We start from the raw sequence: 17,966 nt of genomic DNA, 5'->3' as shown, positions 1-17,966 counted from the left end.
GTTGTTAGGACTTTGGTTTGAAATCGTAGACGCAAACCAGTCAAAACTAAGTGCTGGAAAATAAACGTGTCTACCTAGGTAGATGATAACCACATCTCATTTCAACACAGTGTCTGTTGTCGTTGCTTTGTATTAAAGGAGGCGGCTCAGGCCGTAGGGCCTTTCTCCGCCACAGTTCCTTGGAGCTTCTTCTCGCATAGAAAGGCATGTCAAGTCAACTCTGACTGTGTGTTGACGCCGATGAGTGAGTGACCATAAATAGAGGCTGGGCCTTCACCCTCCCGAATCCTGTGTATCTACAGTGAGCATCGGGTGTCTGGCACAAATGATATTCAAACACTACATACGGGTCCAACTATTAGTGATCTGGCACACGGGTTGTCACAACTAGCCCTATATCGGGGAGGCTTGTCAAAATCACGACGCCTTCCGCCTCGCCAAAACAACGTGTACCGGCCAAGTGACATGAAACGTCCCACCAGACTCCTCTGCCACCTGTTGAACCTCCTTCCACGCGTCAGACTCAAATGCCTTCCGGTCATAGCCTCCATTCAGCGACCGGCGCATGTCCCTGAGCCAATCGACCGTGCAGTTCTTCTTCTCCCAATCCTTCCAGTTCTCCACCCACTCCAGCTTCTCCCGCGCAGCATCAACGCCTACCACTGGCCTCCCCGCCCTGCGCTGCCACTGCGCCTGCAGGGGCCAGGTGACGTCTTTCAAATTGTAATAATACCGCTCCACATTTTCGAAAAGCGCCGGGTCAAACCTCACAAAGTCAAGCCCCACCGACGCCTGCCTCAGCGGGCGCTGCCACGTCTCGTCGTGATAGAGGGGGTTGTCCTCCTTGGACCTGTCGGCGTTCCAGTCGCCGAAGCGGCGAAACGCCTCCGCCAGGCGCTCGTTGCCACGGATGTGCGGCGTCACCTGGTATGTGACCGCCGCGAAGGTGCCACCGGGGCGCAGTGCCTCAGCAACGCGGGCCATGGCCTTGTCTATCTCTGTGTAGTGTAGGCACGTGCATGCCATGACCAGGTCGACAGTTCCTGGTTCCAGGCCGGGTATCCCCGCCTCGACAGGACCCTGATGGAAGACTAGCTCCACGCCGGGATATGCCTGTGGCCTCAGCATGTCCTCTGCCGCGGCGATGTTGGCGGTGCCGGGGTCGGACAGGTAGACACGTCGGACCACCGGCTTATTTCCCGGTGACCTGTGTTTCGCGGATGCGGCGAGGAGGCCCGCCGTGCCGATACCACATCCGGCGCCGACCTCGAGAACGGCATCGAGGGCGTTGTCGGCGCCGTGGTAATCTAGCCACTGCTTCCACAGCGACTCGGGGTATGGGGGCCTGTATTTCAGATAGTGTGCCCAGGCCTCGGTGCTATCCAGAGAAAACGCATAGGAATTGGAAGTCAGTGGACTCATTATGGAAACCTTGGAACCCTGGCCGTATATTCACAATATTGATGTCACTCAGGTCTTTCGAATTGTCGGGTTCTATTCCAATGGATGGACTCAAATATTTCCCGACCTGGCCTCAAAGTACGAGCACCAATTCCATGGGCGTAACATCCTGACTACTTACTAACTCGCTTCTCTAGCCTGTCAGGATGGCCAGAAGCTGCTCAATTTCCGCACACTCTGTCTCGTCCAGTACCAACCTCTTCACAGGAGCTCCAGGACTAGGATTCGGACTTGGGATAGACGCGGAGTAAGCGATAAGCATAATAAACATCGACCGAGTGGCCATATTCACAATCAAAGATACTTCCACGCTAAAGTCCTTTCCTCGGTCCAATGCATGAACATGGGGTTCATGCAAAGGAACACCGACTTCTTTTTCTAATAGACAGTATTCGTATCCGCCGATCTGGTGGTTGGACTTCAGCCCCGCTCCATCCGGAAAAGATGGTGTGGTTCCGTCATCGATCAATTACTTTGAGCTCGAAGTCCTAGACCAGCGCTTATATTTGCTATGCAACACGGGAAGTTCCAGAGCATGATGACCCACCCCACCCCAAGTGGTCACGCTGGAACTGCGAATTTGATGCAGTTATGCTTGCGACTTCGAGTGGCGACTTGCAGAACATGTGGGTGGCTACGCGGCTGGTTGGATGAAAACTGAGCGAGTGGCTCTCAAACCTAATACATAGGGTAGTGGTGAAACTTTATTAAGTGGCACTCATACTGAAGGTTGTAGAAGAGCTTCAGACAATTTGAATAGAACCTTCGGTAGTTGCGATGCTCTTCGGCATCACCCACTGTACGTGGACGGGCGGACGGGAAGGCAGGAGACCCACGCCAAGAATACCTAGGTACGACCGAGTGTGCAGTTACGGACAGTTACGGACATTTCAGGCAAACATGCTTTCCAGCCCATCCACGCCCTAGTGTAACGTGGTACCGGACTACATGGCCTAACTCGGTCGATGAGACCTGCTGTTGACGTGTGTCCTAGATTTGAATGTGTTTAAAAATTAAAAAGAAAATAAAGAGGGGAGGGTGGCAGGATAGCCTCTCCCTTATTGAAACGACGAGTTACTACCTTACTAACTAATTTTTAAAAATTATATAATGAAAGCTTACACTTATTTCTATTTTAAGACACTAAAAGTGTATTAATAATATATAAATATTATATATTTTAACTTTAACTTTATTATATTTTTCTTTTATATTATAATTAGAGATATAATTTTATAAAAATTATATTATTTAATACTTTTAATTAAAAAAGTATTTTAATAGTTAGTATATTATAAAAGTAAATATATAAATAATATTATTTAAATATTAATTATTTTATAAAAAGAACTTTAAATTAAATATAAAAAGAATTATAAATATTAAAAATACTTTTTTAATTTTATTATTATTTTTAACTTTCTTAAATAAATATTTATAAAATAAATATAATATATTATTTTAATAATCGTTATATAAAAAGTTAATAATGTAGTTTCACTTCTATTCCGTATATATCCTCGGATGTATACAGAATAGAAGCGAAACCACATAAAAAGTTAATAATATATAATATTTCTATATTACTAGTGTACTTTTAGTACCTTAGAATGTAAATAAGTGTATCTGGAAAAGCTTACAATCCACTGGTTAGAACTAGGTGTAGTTGGATTTAGGCGCAACGTTGGTGGGAATCAAGTGGTCGAAATGTGGGAGGCGAGCTCCAATCTGGTATGATCGGCATCAAATCTGGCTAGAGTTTGGTTGAGGGACGCCAGGTACTCTGGTCAAGGCTCAGTGACCTCCATCGCAACGCAAGCATATGCAGATGCAATCTTGTAGAGGACGTGAGATCAGTCCGTGCTACTTAAAAAACCCTACCCACTCAAAATCTCCCAGGTCGTGCATTATATGCACTGCGATGGTTGATTCTACGACATTCACTGTCAACCACGCCCAATTCATAAGTCATCTTTCAACATGTCGCCGGAAGAATACGAGAAAGTCCCGCTCAATGATCAAGAGGGATTTGAAAGAGACCTTGCTTCAGCGAATAAATCGTTCTACTCGAGTCCGAAGCTGCTGAATCGAGGCCTCATCGCAGCTCTTGTCGTGTCAATGCTGGGGAACGTCTTCACCGTATTGCACAGCCTACAGCTTCGTGTCGTTGCAGTCGATGACTTCCGGAGCCCTCATGGTCAGTCTGGCTTTTCTTTCACGTCGCCCCGGATGAAGGCTCGAGGTGTGCATACTAATGGTGGAGCTTCTAAGCCGGTCTCCGCCGCAACGTGCCGATACCATATCACGAGGACTTCGAATACACCGACCCCGATCAACCTATGTGGGGTACTCCCTGGGACAATGTGAGCGAAGATCGTGGCGTGGTTGCCATGACAGACGAGTGGGCCGACGCACATGGAGTCATGCTTGCTCAGCGATTTGCTTGGGACGACTCGAGGGGGATATATCTCTTGGCCAGCCACCACAATTTCCACTGTCTGGTAAGCCGAACTCCAAGCCCCATGGACTCAAACGCTAGGGAAAGCACTGGGTAGGAATACTTGGCTGATCATTTACAGCGCAACATCCGCATCGCACTCATTGAGGCCCGCGACAATCTTCCCCAGAGCCGCGGCTTCGGCCACCTGATGCACTGCCTCGACGGCATCCGGCAGGACATCATGTGCGATGCTGATGACAATCTCCGCTGGACTGGTCCCGGTGCGAAACTTGTAGCAGGGAACGGGCAGATGCGGATGTGTAGAAACTTCAGCGAGCTGGAGGAGTGGGCGAAGCAGTACTCAGCGTGCTACAACTATAAGGGCGACGATGTTGACGGGTTCCCAATCATTGACCACTATAAGCATTGTCCTAAGGGTGTCCATTGGGCGAAGTTGGATGCTGAGTTGGTCAAAGGCTAGCTGTCTCATATAGGTAGATAATCTATATTATAGAGCCTACTTTCTCCTACTTTACTTAATATCCTACTCTACTATTTAGCTTATTTATAAGAGGTATTATAATTAAAAGAATAATACTTTAAGAATATTATAAATAAATAAAATTAATATATAAATTTAAAATATATTATAAATTAAAATATATTATAATATTATAATATTATATTATAAAATAAAATATTAAAGTTAATATAAAATATAAATTAATATATAATAATTAATTTATTATAATATACTATTAAATAAATTTATTAATATTAATATAAATTTAAATATTTTATTTAATATTTAATACTAATTATAAAAAGGTTATTATATAATTTATATAAAATTATAATAATTTTATATTTAAAGAAAGATTAATAATTTAAAATAACTTTAAAACTTTTATAAAGTAAATTTATTATATATAGAGTTTTAATATTATTTATTTAGTATTATTATAGTTTGATAAATAAAACTTAAACCTACTATATAATAAACTATATTCTTAATAGGTTGTTAAGTAGTGGTATGAGTAGAGGAACCTGAGACTCGACTCGACTTATCTGTGTAATGTGTTATAAGCTTGTGATAATGTCTATGTGTGAATGAGTGCCAATGCGTTACTGAAGTTCAAATTTGACAATTAGAGTATGTGGTAAAAAGATGAATGTATTTCTATTACTTTCTGGAACAACCAAGATCTCTTTGCCTGCAAACAAAGGCAACAACGACTAGACTCGTTCAAGGTACCTGGATACCTCCCTGCAAGCCGCCAAAGCAGATTATTAGCACGAGGATACATGGGAGTTTTGGGGCCGAAAACATACCAGTCGGTGACCACGTCCTCGTAGCAGCGCACTTCTCGCATCCTCGTGGCAGCAAACTGTTCAACAAACTTGTCACCGAATATTTCTCTGGCAACACTTTCATGCCTTGTCATGTCGATGACAGCTTCCTTCAACGTGCGGCTCAGGGTCCTCAGCCCCTTCTTCTGACCTTGCGTCTCTCCATTGACGCCTCCAGACTTCCCAGGAGACGCCACTTCATCCACCTCCTCCAAGGGCGGGCTGGTGACCTCCAGTCTCCTTTCCATCCCCCTTAGCCCGCATCCAACCAACGCCGCGAGAACATACGGTGCGTTGGCGTCTGCCCCGGGCACCCTGCACTCAAATCTCGTCCCGCCGGAGGCGCCACCCGCGATGACGCGGATACTTGCGTTGCGGTTGTCGACACCCCACGACACGGTGTCTGCGGTCCAGTGCTGGCGGTGACCGAGCCGTTTGTACGAGTTCACCGTCGGACAGAGCAGCGGCAGGATATCCGGGATCCCGTCGAGGAGCCCGGCCAGGAACGACCGCCCCGCGTCGCTGACGTACTCGAGGGCCGGGAAGCGAGCATTTGTGTCCCTGTCTTGCCTGTCAAAGATCTTTTTGTTCCGGTCTTTGGAGTCCACTAGGGAGATGTGCACGTGGCCGGAGCTGCCTGGCATGTTCGACGTCGGCTTTGCCATGAATGTCGGCGTGATGTCGAACTGTGGCGCGATGCACTTGATAAGATACTTGAAAAGCGGGCCGCGGTCGGCAATCTTGTCGATGCTGTCGTATGTCAGAGAGGCCTCGTAAACAGGCCCCGACTCTGTGTGGAGACCATCAATAGGGCACTCAAGTTTGTGAGTGATGTCTTTAATGGCTTGGTAGTACGCTATGTTTTCTGCCGGGCGGATGAGAGAGTACGTAAACAATCCCCGGCTTAGTTGCGGTGGGCTGTGGTTGGAGGGTGGTGAGTTGCCATCAGCTCGATAGTGGAAGAACTCGTACTCGACTAGCTTCCCCCTCGTTAGTTATCATTCTTCTCCTGGTGTTTCCAGCACTGCTTGGGGTAGTGAGCTTACTCCCGGTTAGGGGCTCTACGCCATACTGGCTCCTTGCCTTGAAAATCTGTGATGCAATGACGTTCCGGGGGCACAGATCCAGCGGCTCTAGAGTCTTCGGACTGTGGAAAGAAACGAGAAACAAGGGCATGTTGTTCTCCCATGGTATGCGTCGATAACTGTGCAGGTCGATTTTAGCCAGCAAGTCTGGGTAGCCGAACTTGATGTTCGACGTTGGAAGCGAAGCGTCATAGTACAGCTACACGTCATGGCTGTATTAGTGAATCTAACTATGCACTGACTGACTATTTCACGAGGTGCCAAGGGGGATTTGCTGATCAATTGGAGGATGATCACAACTAGACTCGTGTATTTCATACACCTCTTGAGACCAGTGGCAATTGCATGAATAAGAAGCCTACCTCGTCTTCGATATCCCAACCGAAGAGAACACTACACATCGGGATCCCCCCGGCGGAGGACTGGACAGCCTTCACGAACTTGTAATTGGCGATATCCTTGCCCCGCAACACACCATCTGCATCGATCCCAGCAATTTTGATCCATGGATCATTCGCCACCGCAGATATAACCTGCTTTTGCTTTTCTGACATTGTCGCTAGGCAGTAGATGAAGGTCGAAAAAGAGGGCAACGGCAGCCTAGGTGAGAACGAGACGAGGTCGATCGATACAGGTCTGAGTCCGACGCGGGGAGAGTGCGAAGACCCTGACACAGCCAGCTGGCGTACAACTACGTATACTAAAAGCTTAGTATAAGCTTTGCATCTATTCTACTACCGTGTTCTGCATTTCTGCGGTCTCATCGCGCATTACTACGTGGCTGGCCAGCTGCCAAGAATATGTCACCCAAATCGGGAGGATAGTCTCGGCACGAGCCGCACATGGAGCCAAATCAACTTGCTAGGCCTCAGGGCTCTCTGTTATCCGCTCCCGAATGCAGGAAATGCAAACTATAATTCTTGACCCATGACGGATCAAGACCCACACTTCAGGCATACTTCCGCGGAAAATATGCACTACGCAGTATGAAGGTTTGCACGGAAACCTACCAGCTCAACCCCGCAGGAATCCGTATCCGTCAGGATGCTTTACCACTAGTAGATCCACCCACGAGGCAAGTACCATCTATGTATCACGAAATCTAGTTTCTCAGCTACAGGGTAGTCCCCCACCGCTGGCGATCCTTGACTCACGAGATGTACCACGGTATTCCTAAGTTCCGGCCCGAGAAGGAGCGTATCATGGGTGCCTGGAGTTCCATTGTGTGCAACCCGTTTGGGAAAAATTTTGAATGCCTGCTGTGTACAGGTCTTTGCATACTCAGTGTGTGTGTGTGTGTGTGTGTGTGTGTGCGTAATTTGAACTGGTTTGCATACAGCCGAAGCCAGGTGGAACAGAAGAGTCTCCCTTTGCGAGCGGAGCTCCTGAACCCCGGTTGGACCTCAAGATTTTGTCCTGTGTGCTTCACCCTCAGTTACCACGAGGTTGCTTTCTGCCTCTGCGCGAGTCTTGAGCGTGTGTCGACGAACAACGCTGTGGGGCGTAAGGTAACCTGCCGCAAAAATTGGTAGGTAAGCCCCATGGTACGATCCAAAGCAAAGCAGGTTGCTCACCAAGGCCGTGTACTTTGCTGTTATACGGCTAACTTCATTTTTGCTCGTTCAAATATAGACGCGTAGCCAGGTTCAGAGAAGAGAAGCGCATCATGGAAGCATCCGATCACTGCAACGACGAGTCCATCGGCCCATTGGTCAAAGAAACATGTGTCCGGGGCACCGACTTGACCTTGTTATTCCAAGAGACAGCCTTGTCCTTGGGACCTGGACTTTTCATTCTTGTCGTCATATACCTGAGGATGGTGCAGACGTCAACTGTGCGATGGTGGCCATTGCGAGAATCAACTAGTCGCTTGTATTGGATGAAGCAGGTACGGCGTGAGATCTCACGGTGTTTCGGATATACATTCCAGAGTCGCTGACCGCCCGAACAGATAGTTTATACTGTTCATTTCATACTCGCAGGCCTCCTCATGATTCTGCGTAAGCGAGCGCAAATCACGGCGACGGCTACTCGCCCATGTGCCCAGACCAATATTTCATTCGTATCAGACTTGACGTCGGTTGCAGTGGCGTCACTATTGATTGTCAATACGTCCTTGGAAGCGGCGACAACGTCTTGGTCAAACGCTCCGCGACCATTCACGGCATACCTGACGATTGGTCTCGTGAGTGACCTGCTCCGGGCCCGCACCTTGAGTCTTGCGTGCACGGCAGACAGAAAGCTAGGCCCGGGCTTCGTCGCGCTGGCATCGCTGAAATGTCTGGCTGCGATCCTTGAGCTCGCCCGGCCACCACGAGATCTGCCTCTGGTAAATCATATTACCGCCGAAGACAACGCTGGGTTGATCTCGAGACTCGGGTTTGGGTGGCTTTACCGCACAATTCGAAAGGGCTACAGTACCCGTTTGCAAATCAAAGATCTACCCGCCACGAAGCAGGGGATTCGGATAGAGAGCTCTGGGGTTGTTGAAGAAACCGTCCTCGAGAAGGCCTGTTTGTCCGCGCCCTTTTCGAAATCACAGTACACTCTTCATCGCAAAATACTCAAATCATTCAGTCTATCCATCACTACTCGCGTCATTCTGAGGCTTTTGCTCTTGGCAGTACAGTTGACACAGCCAATGATCATTCGGGCTACCCTCAAGTTCTCTGAGACCCCTTCTGAGAGCAGCAGGCAGCACGGCATCTTCATAGTCCTGGGTGTAATAACGATATACATTGGGTCTGCAGTGGTATCGGGTGCTTACTGGCACGCTGTCAACAGCGATGTCACTCGTCTACGAGGGCTGCTGTTCAGCGCTATTTTCAAGCGGGCTCTGGTGACCGAGGAGGCCCAAGAAGACGGCGGAAATGGGGCAATGGTCAGCCTTCTGAGTTCTGACGTTGATGCCGTTCTGCAGGGCTTCCTGTGGATACACGAACTCTGGGCGACCCCCGTCACCGCTGCCATCTCAATGTGGATGCTGTACCAAGAAGTAGGCCTGGCGTGAGTTCACCGACATCAGAAAGATCCAGATGAATTTGGGTTCTCTAAACTGCTACCGGCGGCTGACACTCTCTCGCAGATTTCTATCTCCCCTCATATGTACTTTCGGTATGTGACCCGCCTCCGACATGCCAACACAACATACCGTCGCTATTTTGCTAACGACGATTATCCTTTCCCTGAAGCCGTCACCACCATGTCGTCATTCCTTTCAAAGTACCTCAAGTCCCTCCAGCAGACATGGCTTCAAAGTACAGCCGAGAGGTCGGAAGGTACCCTTTACGTGCTTCGGAACATGCTTGGCATAAAGATGTCGGGAAGTTCCAAGATGATCTCGGACGTGGTCATGAGATATCGACACGTTGAAGTCGAGAAGAGCAAGTGCGTACCGTGGCCCGAGAAAACCCCCGGCTCAGTCTCCAAGTTTATAATACTGAAGGTAAAATCAGGAAGTTTCGAAAGATGCTGAGCCTTTTATCGACTCTTGGTACGATCTCCTCCCTGGCAGTGTTCCTTCAAGTTGGATAATGATGGAACACTGATGCCCACTGCATTTCTACCAGCCAACGTATCCACGCTGGGCATCACCCTGGCTACCTTGTCGACATTTGCTCTCCTTTCAAAATATACGGGCGAAGAACTCAATGCAAGCAAGATGTTTACGGCCCTGGCAATCTTGCAGTTGCCCATGAGCTCCTTGCAGACCCTGGTCGCCTCTGTCCCACTGATGGGAGCAACCATGGCATCCCTACAAAGGATCCAAGCGTACCTCGCCCAGGGTGGAGAGAGCTCTTCTGGTGTGACCTCTACTGCTTTGACGCAGCTTGGTGACATGTCTGGGGTGGATGCTCTGGAAAAGTCTTGGGATGAAATAAAGGGCGAGAAGCAGCCACCAGTCTTCGATATCAAGGATGGGACAATTGGCTGGACAGGGTCGAGGCCCCTGATGCGGAACGTCTCTTTTGATGTTCGACAGGCCGATATTTGTTTCATCTACGGACAGTAAGTCAACTATACCATTGTAGTCGTCTCCTCTCCGGCTTCTAACCGTTTTTGTGTTCCTTTTTCTTTTCCCCTCTCTTCTACTCCGCATCCTCTCTGAGGGTTTGGACATCCGGATTCGTCTTTGGAATGGTTCATCGTCGCTGATTTCAGCGCAAAACAGGGCTGGTTCCGGCAAATCGTCCCTACTCGACATCATCGCAGGCCGAGCGCAGGCCCTCAAATCCGTAGCATCGATCGCCAAAAGCTTCACCAGTGCCGCTTACTGCGAACAAAGCCCCTGGCTTCTCGACGACACGATTCAGAATGTCATAGTGGGCGCCGAGAGGCTCGACCGGAACTGGCTCGAGCGCGTACTCTCCATATGTTGCCTTACCGCGGACATCGCGGGGCTTGAGAAGGGCGTGAATACGCTGGTCGGCGCGAATGGGGCTAGCTTGAGTGGAGGCCAAAAGAAGCGTGTCGTAAGTAGCCATCTGACACGGAGCCAATCCGTGTCTGCGTGTTTAGGTTGTGGAAAGGCTGTACTGATGAAACCAGGCTTTGGCACGAGCTATCTACTCGCGGAACAAGGTCCTTCTACTCGACGACCCTCTGGCCAGTCTCGACGCCAACAGTGAGCGTATTCTTGGCGAAACCCTTTTAGGCCCAGGGGGATATTTCAAGGCCGCAGGGGCTACAGTCATCCTCACGACCAGTGTGGGTATGTGGAATCCTGCAGATCTCCGTTCTCTGTTCGGAGTGCTGATTACACTATCAAACTATAGCAAAATACCTCCACCTGGCAGATCGTGTCTTCGAAATAGCGGCAGAGGATCTTGTTGAACGACCCGCGCAGTCTGATTGCTCGGCTGCCAGACGTGACAATCAGCTCCAAACAGTGCTGTTGGATGCAGGTGATACTAGCACGTTGCAAGTGGAAAAAGAGTGCGCAGGACTTCAGGATGCCACCAGCGGCAATACCGATGCTGTAGGGGACAGGACGATGAGAGCACCAACGGTATTGGAAAGCGATCCCGCGCCTAAGTAAGTTCACATGTTAATTCACATCGCCACTCCTACCATTGGACGGCTAATATTGTTCGTCTATCCAGAGCCTCTCTCGAAGAACACAAACTCTACGTGTCCTCATTAGGGAGGACAAACTTCATCGTTTTCATGTTCCTGTCTGCCTCAATTGCTGTCGCATCGCTCACCAGAAGTAAGTGCCCTAGCCACCATTGCTGAAAGCCCCGTGGACTGATTCAATTTGTTGGGCAGGTTTTGAGCTCAAGAGGATCTCGGAATACCACTCTCATGATGCCTACAACCACCTCGGAGTTTATATTTCTCTCGTCTCAATGACCTTGATTCTGATCTTCAGCTGGAATTGGTATGTTATCACCCAGGCACCACCGTGTCGAATTTCCCGAAATTCGTTACTCTACCTTACACCGCTGCTGACTGCCGAACCCCGATGTAGGCATTTCTACATCCATGGTGTGGGTACATCGAGTATCCAGTTGCATAAGGTGCAGTGGGAGGCACTGATCAAGTAGGTTCATCTTATGTTCATCTCGTAATTGTAATGCATCGACTGATGGCCCCGAATTCAAGTTCTCCCATGTCCTTCTTCTCCACGAGGGATCAAGGAGAAATCATGAACAGTTTTACTCAAGATCTGAGACTGGTGGACAAAGAACTCCCAGTTGCACTATCGTCTGCTAGCCTAGGTGAGTCCGTCGGGCATGTGAGCCTTGGCGTCTCTGTAGTATCCCACGTCGCCCTGGAGAAAGGCGCTAACTTCGCCTTGTCACAACCCGACAGCCATCTTTCTTGTCATGGTGAATGTTCTCATTGCCATTCTGGCAACAGTATACACCGCAATTGCGATCCCCTTCCTCGGCGTGGCCTTCTGGCTCGTATGTCGCACCTACCTGCGGATTTCCTACCAGGTGCGACTCCTGGACCTCAACTCTGTATCACCGATTTTCAACCATGCCATCGAGTCGATGCAAGGGTATCGCACCATCCACTCTTTCGGCTGGGAGGATCACTTCTACAACAAGTTTTTGCGCCTCCTCGACGAAAGTCAGAGACCTTTCTACACGATGTATGCAGTCCAGCAATTCTTACAGGTTGTGCTGGATTTGTTCGTGGCAGTGCTGGCCATCATCGCCTGCTCCGCCACAGTGACTCTCAAAAACTCGGTCGACCCGGGCATTCTGGGCCTCACACTCACTTCTCTTGTGAGTTTCGACCTCATACTAAATATGCCTGCTGTTAGCAACTCGTGTGATCACGTGCTAACGGTCTATGTGATAGTTAACACTGGCGGGAAGCCTCAAGTTATTAGTTCGCTCATTCACAGATCTCGAAACTTCCATTGGCGCGATAGGGCGCATCAACTCATTTGTCACAACCTGCAGGGCCGATTCCGAACACAATCATGATGGTTGTCGATACCATCCGTACGATGATTCCCGTACATCGGAATCGTTGGACGAGTGGCCGCGAGATGGATCAGTCACCTTCGAGGATGTCAACGCTAGTCATGGGTATGTGTTAAGATACTTATTAAGAAGGCGATATTTGGCTGACTGTTCTCACCCCTCACAGTCTGGGCAAGGCTCTAGTACTCCGCAACATCAACTTGAAGATACCCCACGGCCAACGAGTCGCTGTCTGTGGCCGCAGTGGCAGGTAAGTCTCATCATGCCCGCCGTCTAGGCATCTGACCATAGACATGCTAGAGCTCCATGAAACTAATCCTACCTATTCCTTAGCGGCAAAACATCTCTGGTCTTATCCCTTTTTAACATAATAAACATCAGCTCCGGCAGGATCGTCGTCAGCGACCTGCCCACCTCCAACCTCTGCGTTGACAAGCTCCGCAAGGGGATCGCCGGGGTCCCGCAGGACACGTTCTTCCTACCAGGCAGCGTGCGCGACAACTTCCTCATCTATCATGCCAGCGGCAGCAGGTCTCGACCTTCTGACTCCAGCATGGAGGACCGCATGGAGGCGGATGGCTATGTTCTGACTGCACTAATGGTGGACTCCCTAAGCGCCGTGGGGCTCTATGAGAAGATCGTCAGGGCGGGAGGGCTCGACTGTGCCAGCATCGGGCTGACGACGTTGCTTTCGCATGGCGAGAGGCAGCTTTTTAACCTGGCGCGGTTGAGTATTACTTCTTCCCCAATTATCGTCATGGACGAGGTGACAAGCTCAATGGACGATGAGACGAGGCGTTTGGCAAGGTATTTTATTCGGCAGAGATTTAAAGGCAAGACAATTATTGAGGTAGTGCATCGTCTGGGAAAAGTGGTGGAGGATGACTGGGATGCCTATATCCTCATGGACAGCGGGAAGGTAGTGGAGACGGCAGATTTGAAGTTAGAGGGTAGGGGCCCAAAGTTTGCCGAGCTGTTGAACTCGGGGGGTGTTGGACTTTAGAACGAGCATCCTGGCAGGTGCTGTTGCTTGCCCCACTTGCATATCTAGTAGGTACTTTGGAGACCACAGTCTTGCTTTGAAGCAATCTACGTGTCCCGAGTTTTTCGCATCGCAGTCGCATTTATGTTCGACTGGACCTCAGATCGGAAAGGGTCTTGGCGGATACCTTTTCGTTCAAAAGAATATACTAAACCTCATGATTGTAGGACTCTCACTATGATTCCGGCTTAGGAACTGAATGGATACCGTAGCCCAGGCATTCTAGGGTCGTCTTTCCAATAGCTAGGGTTGAGGTACAAGATATAGGCTGCCATACCAAACATCAAACTACCCTGATCAAATCTGTAAACCAATTGCAGTGAGCTTAGCCTCAATTATCTGCGCTAGGGCAGCGTCTCATCTGTAGCTGCCAAAAGACCTGATCCAGCCTAGACTGCCCTGCTGGCTGATCTTTGACACCACGGTCTTTCACGTGTTGAAAAGAAAGTGTATACAGTCAATGTGGAAGCGAAACTAGCTATCCAACAAAGCTGATCGCCCCGGGGCGAACTCAATGCCCACCTCCCTAGAGCCAGCATCCTCACCTCACCGTATGTCGTCCAGTTGCTTTTGAATTTCATCCCGAAAGGTCTTCAAGGAGCCCGCGTTGGAAAGCTTGAGATGGGGTTTCAGCGGATCTCTTGTACTGAAGTGTTCAGAAGGAGCAGTTTGATCAGACGAAGCTTACAGTGGAAGTATCACCCAAGTTTTCAATCAACTCTCCTTGCAACATCTTCCGCAACAATCTCCTCATGATCTTCCCGGACCTCGTCTTTGGCAGGTCCGAGACGAGGTAGATCCTCTTTGGAGCTGAGAAGGGCCCGATAGTACGCCTGACCTGCTGGATGAGCATTTGCCGGACCTTTGTGCTGTCGATGCCAGACATGGCGGACTCTTTTAGGGACACAAAGCCGGTTATTGCCTGGCCCAGAAGTTCGTCCTCGGACCCCACAACAGCTGCTTCGGCAACGATGGCTGCCGTGAATTGTTAGAACCGCTATTCTCAGTCGTAACGTGCAATTCAAGAGTGCAAGATTGAAGTGTTCCCTTTTGGGTACGTCTGGACCTTGTGTCCACCGCCTTCGAGGAGCTTCCCTTGCTGCTTTTCTTTTCATTGTGGGTTTATGCTTGTATTGTCCGACTTACAGTTTTGTAAGAGAGCGCCTTCAACCTCACCGGTAGAAATCCGATGACCAGACACGTTGACCACGTCATCGACCCGCCCGGAGATGAAGTAGTACCCGTCCTCGTCGCGTGTGGCACCGTCGCCAGTGAACTGAACAGAGTCTTAGGACGATATTTCGGGAAGGGTAGACTAGGGGAGAAGGGGCAAAGATTTCCTGCGCGATACGTACATAATGCCCTGGGTATGGGTTTAAATACGTGTCCATGAACCGCTGGTGTGATCCCAGTACCGTTCGGGCAATGCTCGGCCACGGGCGTTTGAACGCCAAGACGCCTGTGGCTGTCCTCGAGGTGATCTCTGTTCCCGATTCGGGGTCGAGAATCACGGCCTCCATCCCAAAGAAAGGAAGACCAGAGCTCCCAGGCTTGGAGGGCGTGATTCCGGCCAGTGGGGTGAGTGCGTGACTCCCTGTCTCAGTTTGGAAATAAGTCTGTTGGAACGTCAGCAACTTTCCCAACCTCTGGACTTCATGTAAAATCTCAGCAGCAGGCGAGATATCGACCCCACTTGCATCAGGGATTGCGTCTTACATCGAGAATCTGGACATTGCCTTGGCCAATGACACTGTGCGCCCATTTCCAGACCTCAGGCGCGAGCGGCTCCCCGACACATGCAAGTACTCGTAACGAACTGAAAGGCTGGTGGGCGGTGATGTGGGTGTCGCCTTGGCGCTTCAGCAGGCGGATTGATGTAGGGGCAGTATAAAGATGAGTTACTCTGAGCCGGTTGATGATGGTCCAGTACCGTGAGGCGTCAGGATACAGCGGGGTGCCTTCGTACAGGACCGTTGCAATTCCAGCCAGCAGAGGCATGTAAACCCCGTATGTGTGCCCAGTGATCCAGCCGATGTCACCGGCGCAGAAGAACCTGTCCTGCGGCTGCAGATCAAAGGTGTATTTGCCGTTCATGGCGGCACCCAACAGGAACCCGCCGACCGTGTGCAGCAGTCCCTTTGGCTTGCCTGTCGACCCAGACGTGTACAGCAGAAACAATCCGTCTTCTGCATCCATCGGCTCAGCTGGGCAGTAGCCTGGAAACTTGGCCAGCTCCCCAGACCAAGACTTGTCTCGGCCACTGAGCATTGGCACGTCGGCACCAGTATGCGATACCACCAGACAGTATTTGACACACGTCGGCTGTCCCGCCGCCAGGGCCTCGTCAACAATTTTCTTGAGCGGAACAATCTTGCCAGGCCGCCGACTCTCGTCTGCAGTTATCACCACGGTTGATTGGGCCTCGACAATCCGATCCCGCAGAGCAGTGGCGGAGAAGCCTGCAAATACCACCGAGTGCATGGCGCCGATCCGGGCACAGGCAAGTATTGCGATGACAGCTTCTGCCACCATAGGCATGTAGATGGTCACCACGTCGCCCTTGCGCACGCCATGGGCACGAAGCACCTGAGCCGCCTTGCATACCTCCCGAAGTAGGTCGCCGTAGGTGAGCTGCCGGCCGGCGATGGGGTCGTCCGGCTCAACTTCAATAGCGATCTTGTCCGAGTTTTGGAACGCATGGCGGTCCAAGCAGTTCACACAGGCGTTGAGCTTCCCGCCGGCGAACCAGGCCATGTCGCCGTGCTCGAACCCGCCGTGGTGGACCTTCTTGAACGGCGTATCCCATTCGAGAAGGTCCCGGGCTTGCCGCGCCCAGAAGGCGTCCGGGTCGCTAAGTGACTGCTGGTAAAGCTTGTGGTAGCCCTCCAGAGAAGTCAGGACGGGGTTCCCGGGATGCTTTCTAGGCCAAGTCAGCAAACTCCCCAGAAGCCCACTCGGCGCCTTTCAGCGCCATCAACAGCATTTCTGTAGGAAATGGCCTGAGTTGCGCAAAACACTGCTCGAGATGATTGGGAACCTTACGAGCGATAAGCTGCTGGTACGTCGTATGCATGCTGTGCGTGCACTTTGTCTCCTTGGCCAGATAAGACCAATTCGACAGATGGTTTAGTGAACACTTCTGTAGTGTAACTCATGATAGCGAGTTATCGATATGAAGACAGAGATAACATGCAAAGATGTGCAGCGTGGCGGCTCGACGGCTTCAAAACTTCACAATGAGGGCTGTGACATTGTATGCTTGATGTGCAGCCAATGTGACTGAAAACGAGCAAAATGCTGGCTAAGTTACAGACAGGTAATACGCGGATCTTTCTGAGATATCTCATATCGTCCATCGTCATTCAGTCTCAAAAGTTCCTCGTCGAGGCCCCGACTTCTGACCTTGGACTATTGGTCTTCCTCGAGTTGGGGGTGTCTCGAAAGGCAAAAATAGCATTCCCGGAACCTTTGGGACGAATCCAATGCAGCACACCGCCCGCTGTGCGAACCGAGGAGCATCCCAGTACGCCAGTCCCGCAAAAAAGGCGTTGTTATTGAGCCGGATGAATGCAAGTTAACCTTCCGAGGCGCGCATTAGTGTGATGCTTCGTACCCAGGACCTGAGTCGCCACAAGGTGGGTGGAGCCCCGACTCAAGCTCCCTCCTAAAGGCGTTCCCGGGGGACCGCTCATGCATCTAACCACAACTCCTATTTCCGCGGCGGCAGGGCCCGAAGCGCCCCGGCCAAAAAGTTAGTATGTACCTCCATGGGAACCTTATGTTCCCTCCGCACTGGTATGCATAGAGCCGGGGCAACACGAGAGGCTGGCGCACAGTACATGCCATCGGTCCGTCCTCGGATGTTTCGCAAAGTCAAAAGGGTTTGTTGCCGCTCTACGGGTGTGACTTGTACCCAATCCTGTGACGCTTCCTCACCGTGCTGGTCCGCAACTACTTTGGCCGTTATTACTGATACTGTGCATGAATAGAGACCTGGGGAAGACGGACGAAAGTGCTCAGTGGCATCCCACCCAAGATGTGGGACCTAGGCGATTGTGTTCTACACTTATTTGCATTCTATAGTATTAAAAGTATGGTAGTAATATATAAATATTATATATACTTAAAGTTTATATAAAATAGTTAAC

At 50.1% G+C, this 17,966-nt stretch overlaps 6 protein-coding genes across 6 annotated transcripts; 3 read left to right on the top strand and 3 right to left on the bottom strand.

Moving 5' to 3' along the window:
• Positions 1–417: 417 nt before the first annotated feature.
• Positions 418–1,422, bottom strand: KVR01_001167 (uncharacterized protein; the record flags this gene model as incomplete). Its single annotated transcript, XM_044790234.1, has 1 exon — positions 418–1,422. One exon carries the CDS (start codon positions 1,420–1,422, stop codon positions 418–420), a length of 1,005 nt encoding a protein of 334 aa, XP_044649122.1.
• A 2,019-nt stretch (positions 1,423–3,441) lies between these two features.
• KVR01_001331 (uncharacterized protein) lies at positions 3,442–4,382 on the top strand (the record flags this gene model as incomplete). Its single annotated transcript, XM_044782206.1, has 3 exons — positions 3,442–3,658; positions 3,733–3,962; positions 4,041–4,382. The coding sequence occupies 3 exons, from the start codon at positions 3,442–3,444 to the stop codon at positions 4,380–4,382; spliced, it is 789 nt and encodes a 262-aa protein (XP_044649286.1).
• A 755-nt stretch (positions 4,383–5,137) lies between these two features.
• KVR01_001938 (uncharacterized protein) lies at positions 5,138–6,890 on the bottom strand (the record flags this gene model as incomplete). Its single annotated transcript, XM_044786858.1, has 4 exons — positions 5,138–5,168; positions 5,234–6,227; positions 6,298–6,535; positions 6,699–6,890. 4 exons carry the CDS (start codon positions 6,888–6,890, stop codon positions 5,138–5,140), a joined length of 1,455 nt encoding a protein of 484 aa, XP_044649893.1.
• A 2,087-nt stretch (positions 6,891–8,977) lies between these two features.
• KVR01_001888 (uncharacterized protein) lies at positions 8,978–11,882 on the top strand (the record flags this gene model as incomplete). The annotated part of the gene is made up of 9 exons (XM_044790951.1): positions 8,978–9,331; positions 9,422–9,781; positions 9,851–10,344; positions 10,508–10,808; positions 10,885–11,047; positions 11,112–11,370; positions 11,439–11,545; positions 11,605–11,716; positions 11,807–11,882. 9 exons carry the CDS (start codon positions 8,978–8,980, stop codon positions 11,880–11,882), a joined length of 2,226 nt encoding a protein of 741 aa, XP_044649843.1.
• A 716-nt stretch (positions 11,883–12,598) lies between these two features.
• On the top strand, positions 12,599–13,860 carry KVR01_001736 (uncharacterized protein). The gene is made up of 3 exons (XM_044785193.1): positions 12,599–12,881; positions 12,943–13,026; positions 13,110–13,860. Exon 3 carries the CDS (start codon positions 13,330–13,332, stop codon positions 13,777–13,779), a length of 450 nt encoding a protein of 149 aa, XP_044649691.1. The 5' UTR covers positions 12,599–12,881; positions 12,943–13,026; positions 13,110–13,329; the 3' UTR covers positions 13,780–13,860.
• A 631-nt stretch (positions 13,861–14,491) lies between these two features.
• On the bottom strand, positions 14,492–16,801 carry KVR01_001312 (uncharacterized protein; the record flags this gene model as incomplete). Its single annotated transcript, XM_044792778.1, is given in 5 exon segments — positions 14,492–14,793; positions 14,965–15,094; positions 15,174–15,434; positions 15,535–16,738; positions 16,758–16,801. 5 exon segments carry the CDS (start codon positions 16,799–16,801, stop codon positions 14,492–14,494), a joined length of 1,941 nt encoding a protein of 646 aa, XP_044649267.1.
• Between the last annotated feature and the right edge of the window lie 1,165 nt (positions 16,802–17,966).

Source organism: Diaporthe batatas (genome assembly GCF_019321695.1).
Source record: "Diaporthe batatas strain CRI 302-4 chromosome Unknown Contig00002, whole genome shotgun sequence".
Lineage (NCBI taxonomy): Eukaryota > Fungi > Ascomycota > Sordariomycetes > Diaporthales > Diaporthaceae > Diaporthe > Diaporthe batatas.
Note: the sequence above shows the minus strand (reverse complement) of the source record. Positions and strands in the feature narration are given on the sequence as shown.

Excerpts from the sequence above, each read along its gene's own strand:
- KVR01_001736 (XM_044785193.1), top strand. The coding sequence starts at position 13,330 with ATGGAGGACCGCATGGAGGCGGATGGCTATGTTCTGACTGCACTAATG.